Source organism: Rhodnius prolixus, unplaced genomic scaffold, assembly GCF_049639745.1.
Source record: "Rhodnius prolixus isolate KJV_2025 unplaced genomic scaffold, Rpr scaffold_3, whole genome shotgun sequence".
NCBI lineage: Eukaryota > Metazoa > Arthropoda > Insecta > Hemiptera > Reduviidae > Rhodnius > Rhodnius prolixus.
In genome coordinates, this window is record NW_027411603.1 from 27,127,203 (window position 1) to 27,146,970 (window position 19,768).

Here is a 19,768-nt window from a genome sequence, read left to right on the forward strand (position 1 = left end):
AAGTGTAAATTTAATGGTAGGATACTGATCAAGTAACATGACAGTCAAGCGGCCATTTTCGACAAATGGTTGATCCAGTTCTGTTTCTGTATAACGTAATAGGTGCTTTGTAGTCTGATTGTAAAAAGTACTGTTGTAAGTTTTTCAAATATTTTATTAATCTAAAATTGTTGAAGTTTTAAATTCATTGAATTTTCGATCGTTAGTACGAAATCGAGGAAAGCTCTGTTTGAAGCATTTTTATTTGCAGTTCGTCTAGTACTTCTGGAAACAGTTGTTTGTATCGGTGGTTTTGTATAGTTACTTGAAAGAGGTAAAGAGACTTATTAAGAATGTTTTAATCGTAAATCTCGTGTTGCTGCCTATTAATTTACTTATACATTACTGTGATTTGATATTCTCAAATTAATACTAATATGGTTTATGTATGTGTATATATATATATATATATATATATATATATATATATACATATATAGATATATATATACGTACATAGATATTTTTAATATCTAATAATTTTTTAATAAAAATGTTTTATATGTTTGTACCAGTTATGTTTAATATGAATATTAGTTACTTTTTCAAGTGAGGAAGCTTTTATTTATTATTAAATTATTTGCAAGTGTTATTAATGAACGGATATTCCCTCAATTAGAGATAGGAAAGTCTGAACGTCTGGAGGGAGAGATATTTTAAGGTGGTTTAGGTTATTAAGATTTATTTTGTACTGTAATCGAAACTCTTACTGCCAGTTAATTTTTATTTTTGTACAATTCGCTTCGAGAAGTTACTCACTTTTGTAAATGTGAATGCAGATGGTAAAGTTAATTAATTTTTTAAAGGTATATGATAAGACTCCACTACGTGTCATTAACACCAAGAATTATAATTCCTGTTTGTCAATGGTATTCACATTTATAAAAATATTGCTCTGCTTAAATTAAAAAATAGTGTTTTAGTCCCTTTAATCTTGTAATTTCTATTTTTTTTTGTTCTAGATTTTTTAGAGTTGAATATTTAAAAGGGCGAAACAACCAATGTCGAAAATAAAATGCTGGTAATAGTAAATGATAGTTTTTAAGTAAGTGCTCACACTAACGCTCTTTAGGAATGGAAATTTTATAGTTTTTTTTGTGTGCTTTTCCAGAGTGATTCAAGTGCTTCTGATAGTCCGGTTAAGCGAAAGAAAGTGATCAAACGAGCTGTAAGTTCGAAGTTCATGAATTTTTTTTGAAAAAATATATTTAAATATTTTTTTGAAAAAAAAACGTAATGAATTATATTTTTTTTTAGGTTTGTAGTTCTGATGATGACGAAAGTGACAACCCCATCAAGAAATGGAAAGGAAATCGTAGGAAAAGGGTAAGAACAAATCTATTAATCATCTGTCATGTTTCTGAAGTTTCTGGTGACCTTTTTTTGGAAATTATTATTTTTTTATATGTATTTATAGAGTTTAATATAAAAACTTACTTCTTTTTTCATAAATGAACATCCAGTTTTATAAGTAGTACTGCCTAGTAAATATCTACCTAAGTGTGTTCCAAATAATAATAATAATTGTGATCAGTAATAAATAATTACATGCGTAGTTCACTTTCTGCTTTTGTTTATATTTTGCGATGCAAATATAGTTTTGTGCATAGTGATGCACAAATTGAAAGGAATAAAACATTCTAAGAAGATAAAGCATTAAAACATGTTAAAGTCACGATTATAGGTAGAACAATTTTCTAGACTTTTAATACTGCTTGCGGAATTCTTTTGCTGCATTAAGTTTCCTGTATAGTATAAATATAAATTCTTGCATCTTGTATTCTTATAAAAAATTAATCCTTGTAGAAGTAGTAAATCGAAGATTATTAGTTTAAAATATTTTATAGACACTGAAGCGGGATTTGCAAATTATTCTTCTTCAGCTACCAGTTTCGTTGGTATATCGATAAAGAAAAAAAAAATAGATTTCTCGTTTACTGATTGTGCAAAGGATTTAAATATTTATACTCAGAACATATTGAAGCTGCCAGACTAAAATACAGTGGGCCTTAAAGATTCTACGCATTTTCAGCGAGAGGCCTGTGATTCAATCTTACGCTTATTTCATTGATCTATTCTTCGTTTCCAAAAAGGTTTTGATTTGAGTAGCGCTGAGCGCACATAAGAAAGAATTTCACTATGTACGTGTGGCCAAGGAGTGAACGTTCGGAGCATAGCGTTCTGCACGGAGTCCACGCATGTACATGCATGCTAAACTAGTTTATATTTAAAAAAAAAAAAATTCTGAAATACAAGCAATATCTGAAATTCGATAGAATTAAGATCTCTTTATATCGAAATCTTCTGTTGAAGCTAAACTGCGCTTCTTGAAGCTTCTTTTGCGTGAAATTCTTTCGGGAAGAAGTTAGGGCTCACGATCTATCCGTAGGCTCTTAAGTTAATTAATTCTTAGCTCAAACTCTACATAATCTACTCTTCCCTTCTCTGTCTCAAAAAAAGTTCTTTTTATGCTTATATTTCTGAGTTATTCTACCTTTAGGAGCAGGGAACCAGCGATTAGGGATTATCTTTCCCTAATTCTAATCTTTTTTCCAATGTTTTTGGCAGGTATCCTGAAAGAAATGTGAGCTTAACCTCAATCCCAAGTGTGGAAAGCCTTCAATGCTTTCTTCATGTATAAATAAGACGAATACTTATCAGATTTTCTAGTTAACGAATGACTTGATCTTACTGCCTCTAGCCGCCATTCCTAGTCTATTTAAATTCTTTTTCCTATGTCAGTTCAGCTCCGTCCAGCCGATTACTTTGTCGGTTAGAAGAGAACTATTAGTGAAAGGTATAATCGTGTTTAGTGTTCACCCAAAAGATGAGCACTATTTAATAGTTATATCAAATCAAAGTTAACTAATTTCACATAGGGTTCATTCATACTTACCTATAGCATGTTTGATTATATCTTTGGTAGGACATTAGGGGGTGAAGACATCAATTGGCAAAAGAAGATTTTTTTCAAGAAGAGGCCTCCACATCAAGGGTACTTCTAGTGAAATAACATCTCTCGTTTTGCCCATTAATGTCTCCACTGCTGCCAACATCGACGCATTCGTTCATAGTGTACCAACCTCTAACAGCCTTGAGTTAAATGTTGTGATGTTCTTACACGTCTAGAAAGACATGAATCTATTATATCTACATTCTACTCTTGATCTCATCGGTCAGTTGATGCAGGAAACACGAACACAAGGTTCTGAAAGATTGGCGTCCATCATCTCTATTTGTAGAAAGAAAACTATTCTGACTCTTCTCCATGACCCAGTATATGTGAGATTCCATCTCATCTCAGGAGTCATTCTTAACCAGTGTAAAACATCTCTAACATGCCTTTCTGTAGTAGTAGGGCAGGAAAAGTCCATCAATACTTAAGTTATTAATGGCTAATGTAGGTTATTGCCAACTTTAGTCTTTCAGGCCTACTGGTGAATCTATCTACCTCCCAGTCACTTCTATTCGTCCGCATGGTTTTTCTATTGCCTTCATCATCTGAAGGCAGTATGGAAAATGTACGGCCAATAAGAGAAGAGCCTAATCTTCTCCTTCAGGGATTCCTATCATTAACTTCACACCCAATTGGTTATGTCTTGGTATAAGTCAATATTTTTAGAAAATATCGTTCTATGTACAATACTGAGAAAAGTGTGCGAAGGGATAAGAAGTTATTTTACTGAAATAACATATTTGTGGTTTCCTAAAGTATCGACTTGTTAGTGTATTTAAATCTGTCCATCAAACTGGAGTTTTCTACACAAAATTCCTTGATTCAAAAACGAAATATAATATACTTAGTACTAACATATAAAAAAGTACAACTATTTTTCAAATACTACTAAAATTAGCATTTCTTAAATATGGACGTAGTTGTCATTCTGATGTTAATGCTTGCGTTTATTTATACAGGTTTCAAGTTCTTCCTCTCAATCCAGTGATATTGTGGCGGGACCATCCAAAAAAAAATCATTTCAGGTAAAGTGACGTAATGTGAAATTATGCTGTGTTTAGAGAAAACGGAATAATCTCAAAAAAAAAAGTTCAGTCAACTCTTATTTTCGGTTAACCTCGCATTGTTGGATGTAATTTAAATTTTTGGCAATGCTGTTCGTTTTAAAGGTGAACTGAAATGATTATAATATGTTAAAGTGGTATTTTAGAAAAAAGACTGTAACCTGTCATTTAGGATACATTAAAAGAGGCTAAAAAAAAAGTACTTAGAGATGCGAAGGCGCCCAAAATAGAAAAGTGTTAAAAATAAAGTTGATATACCCATGTGAGTAATTATTTATATGTTTAAAGAAAATCGTAACATGCTTTTCAATAAAGTAGCAAAAAATGAAAAGTCATGTACAAATTGAAAAGCAAAAATTGAATAGTCAGAAGAATATCCATAACAAATTTTATGCCTATTCATTTAAATTCTGCTTCTGTTATTAGTGCCTTAGTGAGTTAAAATGTTTTTAAAGCCAATGCAACCTTGATCATTTAAGTCTCATGCTTTAACTATTTCATTAAATGCTCTAAAATCTAGATAGAAACTTTGTCTTTATCACCTTTCTTTATCATAATCATTATAGTTTCTTCAAAATGAAATTTAATTTCCTTATTACAATATCCATGGTTACAAAGACATTATTTACTTTTTACTACTTATTTTTGAATTATTCAAGTTATTAGAGGTTAAATTTGAGGTTTTAAATGAGACAGTAATAGTTAACAATGAACACTTATCATTAAAGAAAGGAACTGTACCTTTTTTTTAGAAAATACACATTTTATGGTATCATTTCTGTGAGTTCGCTCTCTTTTTGGAATCTCCACTTTTTACTTTTTTTCTTAACATTTTTTGTCGGTAAGTTTTTTTTTTTAGTTTCAAGTTAGATTTTTTTGAAAAAAATGTTCAGTACCTCACACGGTGAATTTCGCTTTTATTTTTCGAAATTAAAGAGAAGAGGGAATAAAAAAGATACAAATTACTTTTTACTTGATGTTAAGTTCTTTCTTTTCAACTTCTTAAACCCAGTTCGAAAATATCATAGAACGAAAAAATAATTGTGCAATGATGGACAGATTTTTTTAAAAACCTTATGGACAGTTGCTATGGTGAAATGTAAAAAGAATATGTTAACACATTCTCCCCTCTGAGAATGTGGTCTATATATATTTATGGAGAAAGAGTAAACAACATATTTGTAAATTTACATTTTTAAATTATTAAATATTTGTACTGATTCCTAACTTCTAATACGTCTATTCTAGAAATCATTTAATTTCTTGCTTTAATTTAATTGATACTACATATTTACGTAATAAAGAAGATAACAAATTTTATAGAATATAATTTTATTTTAAACATTTTTTTTTTTAACAGGTACTTTCAGAAAGTGAGAGTTTCTGTACTAGTATGAGTTCTGATTCGGAAGTAGAGGAAATTTGCCGACCCAAAGAGGTAATAGATTATTAATTGTTTATTTGTTTTATGCGTTTTTCTTAATTTAATTTTTTTTTTGTTTGGTTTAAGATCCGAGTTAGGAGGGTGATATGTTCTGATTCTGACGTTTCATCTGTTACTGGTAAATGTTACTTTTAATTTACATAATTTTCTTGAGTGTAGTTCTAGATTGTTTACATACACCCCTCATACTTTCCAGATGATCTATTCAGTCCTTTTTGAGAATTCAATAAAGAAAAGGTAGAACGGCTATCTTATCCCTAACGAGTCAGGAATCATCGGTTCCTGGTGTTCCGAGAGTTCCCATATTCCTACAGTGCTAAACATGACTTCCCAAATTAGGATGTCTTGGAAGGTTACGCATTCCCTGCAACTATGTAAATCACCCAGGCTCACTAAAGAAATCCCAGAAGTCGGTAAGGTGGCAGATTGGGATAATAACTCTCTGAAGACTAAAAACTCGTTATTTTAAGTGAAAAGGCTGTTTGTGAAATCCAAAAGCCCTCCCAAGCCCTTGATAGTCAGGAAAGGCTACTTACTCTAAGAGGCTCCTGGTTTCCCGGAGTTAGCTGAGTGGTTAAGCCATTCACTTCCACGTGAAAACCTCAGGTTTGGTTTCTACTTGCCCAAGATTTTTTTCGTTCACTGCATCTCACCATTGATTATTAAGAACATTGTTTGAAGACCGGCATTGCATTGAGAAGGCTTCAGGCGCTAATGACTTCAAATATTTCCATCAAATCAACAATTAATTTCTTCCACTCGTCTGAGCTCAGATTTTTTTTTCTCCTAAGCTTTTTACTGTCCGATTACAACTATTGCTGTTGAATAAAAGGTACACATCCGTTAGCCAGCAGTGCTCTAAGAACGCTAACTTCGTTGTTAATAAAAAAAAAAAAAGTTTCTTATCTGACGAATTTTCGATTAAACTTAGAGCTCCTTTTCTGAGAAAAAATTCTGTTTATCAGTCTTATCAGTCGTCAAGGTGGTTCTGGAATAAGGCAACAACTAACAGCCTATGCAATTGTTACTGTTTATAAATGACATAACTGTAATGTTGTTAATCATTATTATGCTATCAGAATAAATAAAATGATTATGACAAATATACCAACGGCAGGGATCAGCTGTGGAAGGCAGTACTGAAGACAGACTGCCCTCTACCAGCCGATTTACATACTATACTGACGCACCAGACAGACAACATCTACCGAGAACTATACAACTACATATGAGCAAACAAAATAACAATATAAAAGAAATAAATTATATCCCCTCGTAACACCTTTCAAGCTGTACGTTTCAGCACATACTAAATCCGACTATTCAACTTTAGATGAATCGCAAGTACACGTTACCAATGGCTAATTTGCGTTGTACAATAAGGCCAAAAAAAAAAAAAATGATTATGCAGTAAAATAATGCGTTAATTTGCTACTAGCATGATCGATAGTATAAATACCGATCGGAATAATTTAGTAAGTAAAGTAATCGCCTATTTTTTCAGGCGGGGCTTAACGTCTAACTACCAATTAGGTGTCGTGGACGGAGGCGACTAGCAAACATACTTTACTGTAAATTTCTTTTATTAACCATTAAATAAAATCCAAGGCCTAAGACCGGGAATCGAACCCAGTACCACAATACATATTAGCTTCGCAGGTCTCGCCACTAACCGCTCGGTTACCGTGGCGCCTGAATAATTCAGTATTTTTATTGGTATTGATTTATTTTCTTTTAAATCTTCAAATTGTAAGCTTTCTTATTAAATTAATATAAACATAATTTTTTGGTTTTGAGATAATATCCCACCCAACAAGCAAACGTTCACTCATAACAGATTGTACTAAAAACGTCTCTCGATCAGGGGGCCAAATAACGTGTATTTTGACCCATTCGCAATAGTTTCTCTTAATAGGAGCAACTGAAAGTTAGAGCTAAGATTGTTTTATTAAGAAACTCAAGTCTTGGTAAGCCATTTGAATGATTTTTTTTACGTCGCATTCTTTTGTATGTTTTTTCGTTGTAAATGTAATTTATTTTTATGTAATATTTAGATGTTATTTATAAATATATATATTATCTTTTACAGATGAGAAAGCCAGCTTTAATAAAAATTCAACTAATCATCCCGAAGTAAGGGTCAGTTAAATAATATCTTTAATTTGCTTTCTATCTGTGAGTAAAGATTAAAATTTGAAATATAGAAAAACCAAATTTATGCAAGATTTTTTCTGGCGATTGTCGCCTAACTTCTCGTACCAAAAGTTACACGAAATAGAACATTCTACAGAGCATGGTATTTTATTAACAATTTATTAGCAATTAATATGTTCCATAATTATGCGTGAAACATTTTGGAAGACGTGAAGTAGTTTTCACAATGAAATTAATGAAATGTTCACAGAAATATTATATAAAAATTCAGTTTGAAGAAAATTTGTCCCTTATCTTTAAAATAGTAATAATAGGAGGGAAAATTTTGTCAGTATATCACTCTGATTTTTTTACTTTTTTCATTTATGAGAAAGATTCATTATTATTGCTTCTTGTTGATGCAGTTACTGAAATTAAAATCACTTTTAAATTTACTTTTTTCTTAGGATGGAGGAGATTCTTCCAACAGCGAGGATGGAGAAAGATGTATTATATGTTTCAAGTCTCTACGTCCTCCGATGGCACGGCCTTCTAACTGTAGCCATAACTTTCATTCAGAATGTCTTATAGCTTGGTCCAAGGTGATTAGTGTTAAATACTTCAATGTTGGTGTCTTAGTATTATGGTATAATGTACAGTTTAATGTTTTAGTGTTACAGCTAAAACTTTTATAAATTTCTGCCAGATTTTACTACTGACATGAATTTTTATTTCAGTCAGAATTTAAGATACATATTTTTTTTAGGTTAATATTTTTATGGGAACAAATGAAGCAACCCACAATGATGTCCAAAGCTGATAACAATACTTAATATTTTTTCAATTTGTTTTTGTAGACTTCCAATACTTGCCCATTTGATCGGGTTAAATATACGGAGATATTAGTTGCTAATGCTTTGGGAGAACTATTAGATAGACATTCCGTAACTACACCACCACCACAAAATCATAATGCGGAAGAAGAAGAACCCCAACTTGTCGAAGGAGAAACCCTTTGTGAGGTACATAACATATCCTTATTGGAAATTTTGTATAAACAAAAAAATAAAAAATTCTTTACCGCTACTTCACTTTGTTGTGAGAGTTTAATGATCGTAATATTTCATTTTATTTTTTAATTCTTAATACTGTTTTAAGTCTTCCTCATTATATTATTTTTTTTTATTTTAAAAACTATAAATATTTCATAACACACCAATAGTACAATTGTTTATATCAAACAGATGATTTATCATTAAATTTTTTGCATAAAACTTATATTTTTCTTTTGTAAATATGAAAATAATTATTTTTCTCTTTATGTGCGTTTTTCCATTATTGTGCAAGCCACCTGGATATCTTTTGGCATAATTGTTACACGCATGGGTTGTGCACAAATTAGTATCATCAACGAGACGCTTCGCTAGCTTCTTGTAAAGCCATTACTACTGAACTCATATCGGTCTTGAAATCTTGAGCTATTTCTCTCACCAGCCTTTAAAAAGGCAATTTACGAATCAGGGGTGCAGTACTTTTCTGGTATCTTCTGAATTTTATCAAAACTACTATGCTGGCTTGTAATAATGCGGCTTCTTTACCCCACTGCTCGCAGGTGCACTTGTCCAATTTTCACTTCCGTTGCAAATTTTGAAGTTGGTCGATCCTGTTTCTGTCTAGTATTACTTCCACTTAAATACGCTGAATATCCTCGTTAAGGCCTGCAGTAGAATGTTTGAACATGTCTGGTCTGCATTCACCGAATGATTTTTTTTTTAAATGAGTTCCACACTGTTTCTCGTATCAGTAATCACAATAATGCTGGGATCATAAAAGAGATTTTATGAAATCACTGAATGATTTACTCTAATTCATTTCAACATTTTTATCATAATGGTATTACATTTTCAGATTTGTTTAAACCATGATCGGGAACATGAAATGTTACTGTGTGATCGTTGCGATGCTGGCTATCACCTTGATTGCCTTTCCCCACCATTGGATTCAGTACCAAGTGGAACATGGTACTGTCCGCTCTGTTCAGACTTTGATCAGGTTAGTAGTACACATACATAATTTATAATAGTCATATCCAGGTAACAGTAAGGCATTATCCACATCACAACAATTCATGCAGAGGGGTTTGTTGCCTAAGATGTATCAAAGGGGTTATTATTAAGCTTAACATATGTTAAAATTTAAATATATGTACTTCAGTAATCAAGCTGTACTTTTGTTTTAAACGCTAATTCCTAAAATGTATTTTTTTCTTTTATTGTTGCTTACATCTTTGCTTCAAAGCTAAGAAATTAGCAATTGAATGAACTAAAATTGAGTTTATCTACATTAGTATCATCCCTTAATTATGATGCCTTCCTGAGTGCGCTAATAGGAACTGAGCACTCTTCCAGCTATATATCTGTGTCCACTAGCTGATCCATGGGTAGAGTAATTTCTTCATCTGTATTCTCTGCAATCCACTCTCCACAGAAATGTACACAGGGCACAAAAATCGCTCTTTGTAGGTTGTGAATCTGAAAATTCTATGAGAACTTGAATGGATTTCACAAATTACATTTCTTCTTTCATGCTCTTCAAAGCACGTGCAATACAAGTTTATCCTTATCTTTGAGTTCAAGCGTGTGTCTTCCTTTCACAGGTTTAATTTAGTTAAAAGATTCTTCTAGTTTCTGTTGGTGGAATTTGCCAACTTCTTTTTTTGGCCATATGATGATATTTTTTCACAACTCTAGTAAATCCTCGGCATTCTAAGTTGCAGCTGTACTTAGGCAGCCTTCAACTTTATTTTAAGGCCCCTACCCCTGACAGTAGCATTGTATGTCCAAACTGTTGGCTTCAGCGACAGATTGTTCTAGAAGGTACTGTTAGAATTCTGGAACTATTTGAAGTTTCCACATTGTTCCGGAGGATTTTTGATAATTTGGAAGATTATCAAGAAAATTAAGGAGAATAACAAAATGTAGGGAAGGGATTAGCTATGCGGTTAGCATACTGGACTCCCACGCGGAGGTCCCGGGTTCGAATCCAGCAGCTGACCCTTAGATTTTCTCTTCCTAGGAGCTTCTTACAGCTCACTGTCCGGTGATGGACAGTGTTGTCTGTAACGAGAGAACACTGTCCGGAGGCCGGCAGTGCACTGGAAAAAGCTCCGGGCGCTAATAACATCAGCTGTTGATGCGCAAAAAAAAAAAAAAAAGTAATTTTTTGCAACTTCGTTTATTGTTCTTATTCCATCACATTTAACAAATTGGTTCAAGAGCGAATTAAAACAAAAAAATATGGAAAATTCTTTTGCTAATGTGGAGTTCTCCTTTTCAGAATATGTAGAAATACCCTTAGAAATTAGCTTCTGTATGATAGATTGGACTGTTACTCGTAGATTGTAGAGGTTACAGATATCAGGTGTAAGTTAAATGGAATCTTAAAAATGTAGTTAGGTCCACAGTGCAGGATAATATATTGACTATTGTGCGCATGTTTATTGAATTCATGACCGGTTCCGAAGTATCATCCATCATCAGTGGTAATTAATCGGTCAGAAGCTGACTCAATTCGACTTCCGTCTTACTCTCCGAAACCGTTCAGGGATGTAATAAACACCGTGATAAGACGGCTAAAAACAATATTAATTAAATGAAATCGTCGTGAATTTTATTCTACTTCACGGACCTGCTGCTGTATGTAGATTTTCATCTACAAGATATAGCAACTCTACCAACAACGCTCACTTCTAATTCGCGGTCTTTTGAAGATTGTGGGTGCCCAATTTGTATTGGTTCCACAAGAAGGCATCCCTCAATATCAAGGCTAGATATTGATGCGTTGAACATATTTTAATTGCTAATTTCAGTTATAGGAAGAGGGTTATATTCTTAGCACAGAAGTGGATTGCTTGGGAACTTCTGTGTTTTGGAAGTTGCACATATAATTTTGATGCTTTAATATGTTAATTAATCTAGAAGAACCCCAATTCTTCAAAACTTAGTATGTTGATTAGCTAAGAACGCAAGCCAATTCTTAATTTTAGATCAGTTTCTTATGAAATACATCGCATAATAATAACTGACTCAAAATAAACACATGTCCCTTCACTTCTTACAATATAATAAAAAACTAGATTATGTATATTTTGAAAACAATTTTTGCTTATTGTTTCAATACTCACAAATGTTTTTAATTTTCTAGGGGGAAGACTATTCAAACGATGATTCTCCCATTGATGAAGATGAAATGGACGGGCTCTTAAGAGATGCTATGAATATAACAGGCGGTTCAATTCTTACATCTAGACGACGAAGAAATGTCAGATCTGTAGCACAACAGCGCAGAATTATTCGTAATTCAATAAGTAGAAACACTCAAACAAGTTACAACAGACCAATCAACATAAATCAGGTGGGCTCAAGCTTAATGCTATTTTTTTGCATGTCCATATCGTGTTTGAGAATTATGACATTGTTGTTTTTGTTATTTACCTGTTAATATTCTTCATTTGAAAATAAAATGACAAAAAATTTAGAAAATTGATAATCATTTATTAATTAATTTGAACGTGATTTAAACAAATAAATAAATAAATAAATCAAAAATAAAGATTTTAAGGTTATGAATGAAAATCGATTACCAGATAAAAATTGATTACCAGATATTGTTAAATACGATCTATTTAATTTCTTTTTATCTTCTTGAAATTGGAAAATCTGCAGTAGAAGTGGTTAACCCTCGACCTCAATAGTTACAGGAAGATGTACATATTACTGAGTAAATTGAATAATCTGCGCTATCATTAGGATTGACATACTTAACTGGTAAATCAAAATAATACGCAAATCCCGGAATCGAACTAAACGCCCAACGATTTTTCTCTTCCTAGAAACTTCTTACAACTCACACTTTGATGGCCTGGAAGAAAACCTCCTTGCTTTAGCGTCCTCAGATATTGACGCACATTAAAAATAAGTAACTTAGTAATAGTTATAGTCATACTGTGGCCCAAGTTATAGCACATTTGACATGATTTATCCTATATCAAGAGATCAAGAATATGTGTACCTCCTAACCATGCTTTTGGTATTTCCAGCTCTTGCCTAGCAAGGTTATCTTCAATTGGCACAACAGCAATGCAAATTGTGAATTATGAATTATGATGATTCATGAATCATGATTTAATTTTTAGAAAGTTAAAAACTGTACAGTTAGCTTGTAAGAAGCTCCTAGGTAGAGAAAATCGAATGGCCAGCAACTGGACAAGCTGTGAATTTGAAATTTTTTTCCATTGAAGTATAGAAATAATGGGGTTTTGGTCGAAAGAGAGCCTAAGAGTGCTTGTGTATTAAAAAGTAATTTTTAATTAAAGTTAAATCAAGAACGGTTGGGCAAGCATGGCGGATCAGGCGAATAAATAGAATTCAATTTTTTATATTAAATTTTAGTGGAGTATTTATAAAATTTACGTTTAAATAAAATTAAAATGTCTTGTGGCAACAGTTGGATATTTATTAATAATGCTTTAGAAAGTTCTTTATCTAGTTCCGACGAAGAGTGGAATGCAATTTTATAAAATCGCAATGATAAAAAGCAAAAACTTAGGCCACGTGTTATTAGCTATCAGAGTAATTGATCTTTATTCAGATGAAGAATTTAAAAGTTATCTCAGGTAAATGATTTTGTGTTATTCAGTGATTTAGTATGTAAAAGGATAAGTAATTATTTATTTATTTATTTATTTTTTGTAGACTTTCGAGAAACACATTCTATTATTTACATGAAATAATACTTTCATTTACATGAGATAATTTTTTCGGTTGCCATATTTTGTTTTAAAAATTGCGTCATATTTCTGAACGCCCACTTCGACCCAGCTCTATAGATGGGGCGTTGTGGGCTTTGCGTGAGCGAAAATAGTGACGTCATTAGTGACGTTTACGCCACGACCACAACGACCGCGGTCGCCAAGTGGAACGTCTGAAGGTATGTTTTGGTCGTTGTGGTCGCTTAGTGGAACGCACCCTAAATCGTAGTTGGACGTTAAGCACCTCCTGAAAAAAATAGTGTTGTTACTTTTACTATTAGAATTAAGTGTAAGTCAAATCCTCGCGTTGTCTGAAATTTATTCTTTTCGAAAATAAAGGTTTTTGGTTGCCTCTATTTCATTATAACAGTGATTTTTTTTTTAATGAACTAGTCTTGGTGTTACTGATCTTTGTTACTAAATCTTCATACTTATTCTAGTTCATCAGCAAAACAAAAGGACCACAAATATTATTTTATTTGCTTAATTCGTAGTAAATTTACGTTTGAAACAGTAGGGTTCTCGTTCACGCGACTAAAAGCTACTTTTATTTTTGTTACTTCGTGCGACCCAATTAATCAAATTTGCTTAACTTTTTATTGGTAACTACACTGAACGGAGAATTAGTTTGCCTTATTGTGCTGAAAAAAAATGAATGGCCTAGCATTAATAGAAAAAATTAATTTTAAAAACTATGTCATCAGAATTAATACTTCATCGAATTACACTTCTTAAGCTCTACGGTTCAATTTTGTTTCCCGATTTACATAAATTTAAATCTTACTAAACAATATCTTCTTCCTGTGACGCTACAGCTCTTGCAGGGCCTAGACTATCATTATTAATCTTAATTATATAGTTTGTAAAAACATGCAACTACCGAAACTGTTCGAAAAAGAATTGCTCTGCAAAAATTATTCAGTTTCACAGTTATTAGGTGTTACGAAGTTAATTAACAATCATAGCTGTTTTCAGAAAAACCTTAAAAATGAAAAAACCTGTTGATTCATACATCCGTTAAAGGGGCTTTTTCCTTTAAGTTACGGTCTTATATCATACAATATGAAATGTTCTGTTATAAATTTTACTGATCTTCTGACAACATTTTTGAGAGTCCTTACCTATCGAAGCGATTTCACACTCAAAATAAGTAATTCCTGTTTCAGTTTTTTAATCCTCTCTTCTCTTTCTATTTAAATTTAAATTGTGATGGTGTATCAAATTCGTAGAAAGTTATCTAACTGCTTGATGAACTTCGTTGTACAGTTCAAGTATCTTTAGAATCGTGCAAATTAGGTTTATTTAATTTAAATAAGTAATATTTTTAAAAGATGTATTACAATAAATTTTACTGATCTTCTGACAACATTTTTGAGAGTCCTTACCTATCGAAGCGATTTCACACTCAAAAGAAGTAATTCCTGTTTCAGTTTTTTAATCCTCTCTTCTCTTTCTATTTAAATTTAAATTGTGATGGTGTATCAAATTCGTAGAAAGTTACCTAACTGCTTGATGAACTTCGTTGTACAGTTCAAGTATCTTTAGAATCGTGCAAATTAGGTTTATTTAATTTAAATAAGTAATATTTTTAAAAGATGTATTACAATAAATTTTACTGATCTTCTGACAACATTTTTGAGAGTCCTTACCTATCGAAGCGATTTCACACTCAAAAGAAGTAATTCCTGTTTCAGTTTTTTAATCCTCTCTTCTCTTTCTATTTAAATTTAAATTGTGATGGTGTATCAAATTCGTAGAAAGTTACCTAACTGCTTGATGAACTTCGTTGTACAGTTCAAGTATCTTTAGAATCGTGCAAATTAGGTTTATTTAATTTAAATAAGTAATATTTTTAAAAGATGTATTACAATAAATTTTACTGATCTTCTGACAACATTTTTGAGAGTCCTTACCTATCGAAGCGATTTCACACTCAAAAGAAGTAATTCCTGTTTCAGTTTTTTAATCCTCTCTTCTCTTTCTATTTAAATTTAAATTGTGATGGTGTATCAAATTCGTAGAAAGTTACCTAACTGCTTGATGAACTTCGTTGTACAGTTCAAGTATCTTTAGAATCGTGCAAATTAGGTTTATTTAATTTAAATAAGTAATATTTTTAAAAGATGTATTACAATAAATTTTACTGATCTTCTGACAACATTTTTGAGAGTCCTTACCTATCGAAGCGATTTCACACTCAAAAGAAGTAATTCCTGTTTCAGTTTTTTAATCCTCTCTTCTCTTTCTATTTAAATTTAAATTGTGATGGTGTATCAAATTCGTAGAAAGTTACCTAACTGCTTGATGAACTTCGTTGTACAGTTCAAGTATCTTTAGAATCGTGCAAATTAGGTTTATTTAATTTAAATAAGTAATATTTTTAAAAGATGTATTACAATAAATTTTACTGATCTTCTGACAACATTTTTGAGAGTCCTTACCTATCGAAGCGATTTCACACTCAAAAGAAGTAATTCCTGTTTCAGTTTTTTAATCCTCTCTTCTCTTTCTATTTAAATTTAAATTGTGATGGTGTATCAAATTCGTAGAAAGTTACCTAACTGCTTGATGAACTTCGTTGTACAGTTCAAGTATCTTTAGAATCGTGCAAATTAGGTTTATTTAATTTAAATAAGTAATATTTTTAAAAGATGTATTACAATAAATTTTACTGATCTTCTGACAACATTTTTGAGAGTCCTTACCTATCGAAGCGATTTCACACTCAAAAGAAGTAATTCCTGTTTCAGTTTTTTAATCCTCTCTTCTCTTTCTATTTAAATTTAAATTGTGATGGTGTATCAAATTCGTAGAAAGTTACCTAACTGCTTGATGAACTTCGTTGTACAGTTCAAGTATCTTTAGAATCGTGCAAATTAGGTTTATTTAATTTAAATAAGTAATATTTTTAAAAGATGTATTACAATAAATTTTACTGATCTTCTGACAACATTTTTGAGAGTCCTTACCTATCGAAGCGATTTCACACTCAAAAGAAGTAATTCCTGTTTCAGTTTTTTAATCCTCTCTTCTCTTTCTATTTAAATTTAAATTGTGATGGTGTATCAAATTCGTAGAAAGTTACCTAACTGCTTGATGAACTTCGTTGTACAGTTCAAGTATCTTTAGAATCGTGCAAATTAGGTTTATTTAATTTAAATAAGTAATATTTTTAAAAGATGTATTACAATAAATTTTACTGATCTTCTGACAACATTTTTGAGAGTCCTTACCTATCGAAGCGATTTCACACTCAAAAGAAGTAATTCCTGTTTCAGTTTTTTAATCCTCTCTTCTCTTTCTATTTAAATTTAAATTGTGATGGTGTATCAAATTCGTAGAAAGTTACCTAACTGCTTGATGAACTTCGTTGTACAGTTCAAGTATCTTTAGAATCGTGCAAATTAGGTTTATTTAATTTAAATAAGTAATATTTTTAAAAGATGTATTACAATAAATTTTACTGATCTTCTGACAACATTTTTGAGAGTCCTTACCTATCGAAGCGATTTCACACTCAAAAGAAGTAATTCCTGTTTCAGTTTTTTAATCCTCTCTTCTCTTTCTATTTAAATTTAAATTGTGATGGTGTATCAAATTCGTAGAAAGTTACCTAACTGCTTGATGAACTTCGTTGTACAGTTCAAGTATCTTTAGAATCGTGCAAATTAGGTTTATTTAATTTAAATAAGTAATATTTTTAAAAGATGTATTACAATAAATTTTACTGATCTTCTGACAACATTTTTGAGAGTCCTTACCTATCGAAGCGATTTCACACTCAAAAGAAGTAATTCCTGTTTCAGTTTTTTAATCCTCTCTTCTCTTTCTATTTAAATTTAAATTGTGATGGTGTATCAAATTCGTAGAAAGTTACCTAACTGCTTGATGAACTTCGTTGTACAGTTCAAGTATCTTTAGAATCGTGCAAATTAGGTTTATTTAATTTAAATAAGTAATATTTTTAAAAGATGTATTACAATAAATTTTACTGATCTTCTGACAACATTTTTGAGAGTCCTTACCTATCGAAGCGATTTCACACTCAAAAGAAGTAATTCCTGTTTCAGTTTTTTAATCCTCTCTTCTCTTTCTATTTAAATTTAAATTGTGATGGTGTATCAAATTCGTAGAAAGTTACCTAACTGCTTGATGAACTTCGTTGTACAGTTCAAGTATCTTTAGAATCGTGCAAATTAGGTTTATTTAATTTAAATAAGTAATATTTTTAAAAGATGTATTACAATAAATTTTACTGATCTTCTGACAACATTTTTGAGAGTCCTTACCTATCGAAGCGATTTCACACTCAAAAGAAGTAATTCCTGTTTCAGTTTTTTAATCCTCTCTTCTCTTTCTATTTAAATTTAAATTGTGATGGTGTATCAAATTCGTAGAAAGTTACCTAACTGCTTGATGAACTTCGTTGTACAGTTCAAGTATCTTTAGAATCGTGCAAATTAGGTTTATTTAATTTAAATAAGTAATATTTTTAAAAGATGTATTACAATAAATTTTACTGATCTTCTGACAACATTTTTGAGAGTCCTTACCTATCGAAGCGATTTCACACTCAAAAGAAGTAATTCCTGTTTCAGTTTTTTAATCCTCTCTTCTCTTTCTATTTAAATTTAAATTGTGATGGTGTATCAAATTCGTAGAAAGTTACCTAACTGCTTGATGAACTTCGTTGTACAGTTAAGGATCTTTAGAATCGTGCAAATTAGGTTTATTTAATTTAAATAAGTAATATTTTTAAAAGATGTATTACAATAGATGAAAATAAGCTTTCTTTGGTTAGCAGCTTTTAGAGGCGCTGATCGTCTCCAATAACTTCCAGCCCTCGTAAAAACACTTTTAAGTACTTGCAGGGTCTTTTCAAAGCATCGAAACAATAACCGTCAATTTGTATAATACAGAAAAGTTTAAATTTAAAATTTCTTACTTTCCATTCTTTAAAAATCTTGCAGTAAAAATTGTTATATTATGGTTACTCGTTACAAATAATAAACTTTATTGCCACATTCTTCAAAGATGCAACAAAAAAAAAAAAAAAAAAAATCATGATGATTGTATGATTGATTATATGAGTTAATGCGTTATTTGAAGTGCTGACAAAGTTTTTTGTCAAAACAGTTTACAAGCACATTTTTTTAGGCGAGCAAATGTTCTAAACTCATCTGTGTTAGGCATTGTAAGCTCATTATGAGCAAATTCAACTTATACTAAAAAGAATTTACGGCTTGAATAAATATATCCATCCATATTCCCCTAAAACAACGAAGTTCGTACAAAAACTGAATAATTTCTGTTTCATATCTAATCATTTCAATACAAAATTTTCAAGATTGTTTCCCTTGAAGGCGTACTTAAACATGTATTAAACAAAAACAGTAACAAACCAACACCTGCATATTTCGCAATTGCATCTATTAACAAGATAAAATCTGTCCTAAAGTGCCCATGTGTCTTGTTTTAATGAGTACAAAAAAAAAAAAATCAATAAAAAATTGAAATAATAATTAGTAAATTAGCTAGAAAGTTGGACAGAAGGAACTTTACTTTCTCTAAATAAGATTTAATCTGTGCTTTATTTCTGTGATATTATCTAACAGTACTCATAACAAAGCTGATAATTGTCTGTCTTATCGTTACATTTCTAGCAGAAAATGTTAGACCGCAGATATTTTTCTAACGGGACGGGCTAGAAAGTTCTCAGCTAGGCTGCGTTGTATGAGAGTGTTTTCTAAAAAAATCCGAATCGAATGACACCTCATTGATGAAAACCGGTTTGCGCGTTTAGGCGCTCCGTTGTTTACAAAAAAGGTAACAAGAAGAAGAAGATGAAGAAGTACGTTTTTTGAAAATGCCGTTTTTGCTCATTTTCGGCAACTTTTTTCTCGAAACCTATTAGATCTGGGTTGTTGCAAAAAAATTACAGTCACAAAGGAGGATTTTCCCTATATTGTAAAGAAAATTTGGGAATTTTATCTTTTATAGAAAATGAGAAAAAAATTGTCAAAGTTGGGTGTTTTTCAACGTTACGCTTTTTCGTGCAGTTTTTGACGATCAACTGTCCAACAGGACAGTTTTAATATGTCTTGTTAGTTCAATGCACTGCCTAATGGTTCTTCAATGAGAAGATTCCTTGCATTAAACGCGAATCTGAAAGGTTTGCCTAATACTCATATAAGGCTGCTATCACCTCATCATTAACAGAAGTTACTCATAATTCAAATCCCTCAACTTCCCCGGTCGCCATGGCACTCTTGTGCTCCAGTTACGTTTTCCTGAGAATTTTTGTTTGTTTGTTTGGAGTCCTA

The 19,768-nt window shown here is 31.5% G+C and overlaps 1 protein-coding gene across 9 annotated transcripts in view; it reads left to right on the plus strand.

Annotated features, from left to right (window-relative positions):
* The first annotated feature begins 10 nt into the window (after nt 1-10).
* LOC141452641 (uncharacterized) overlaps nt 11-19,768 on the plus strand; it is a 95,214-nt gene continuing 75,456 nt past the window's right edge. For 4 of the 9 annotated variants that reach the window (XM_074124976.1, XM_074124981.1, XM_074124980.1 and 1 more), the window contains exons 1-12: nt 53-313; nt 1,002-1,060; nt 1,151-1,207; nt 1,297-1,365; nt 3,955-4,020; nt 5,420-5,497; nt 5,570-5,621; nt 7,593-7,642; nt 8,104-8,238; nt 8,494-8,658; nt 9,545-9,688; nt 11,840-12,049. In XM_074124976.1, the coding sequence (XP_073981077.1) occupies nt 1,055-1,060; nt 1,151-1,207; nt 1,297-1,365; nt 3,955-4,020; nt 5,420-5,497; nt 5,570-5,621; nt 7,593-7,642; nt 8,104-8,238; nt 8,494-8,658; nt 9,545-9,688; nt 11,840-12,049 (1,032 nt within the window). In that variant the 5' untranslated portion in view covers nt 53-313; nt 1,002-1,054. Of the gene's footprint in view, nt 314-1,001; nt 1,061-1,150; nt 1,208-1,296; nt 1,366-3,954; nt 4,021-4,752; nt 4,901-5,419; nt 5,498-5,569; nt 5,622-7,592; nt 7,643-7,666; nt 7,800-8,103; nt 8,239-8,493; nt 8,659-9,544; nt 9,689-11,839; nt 12,050-19,768 lie in introns of those variants that run through there. The other 5 variants (XM_074124977.1, XM_074124979.1, XM_074124978.1 and 2 more) reach the window with 5 other exon arrangements.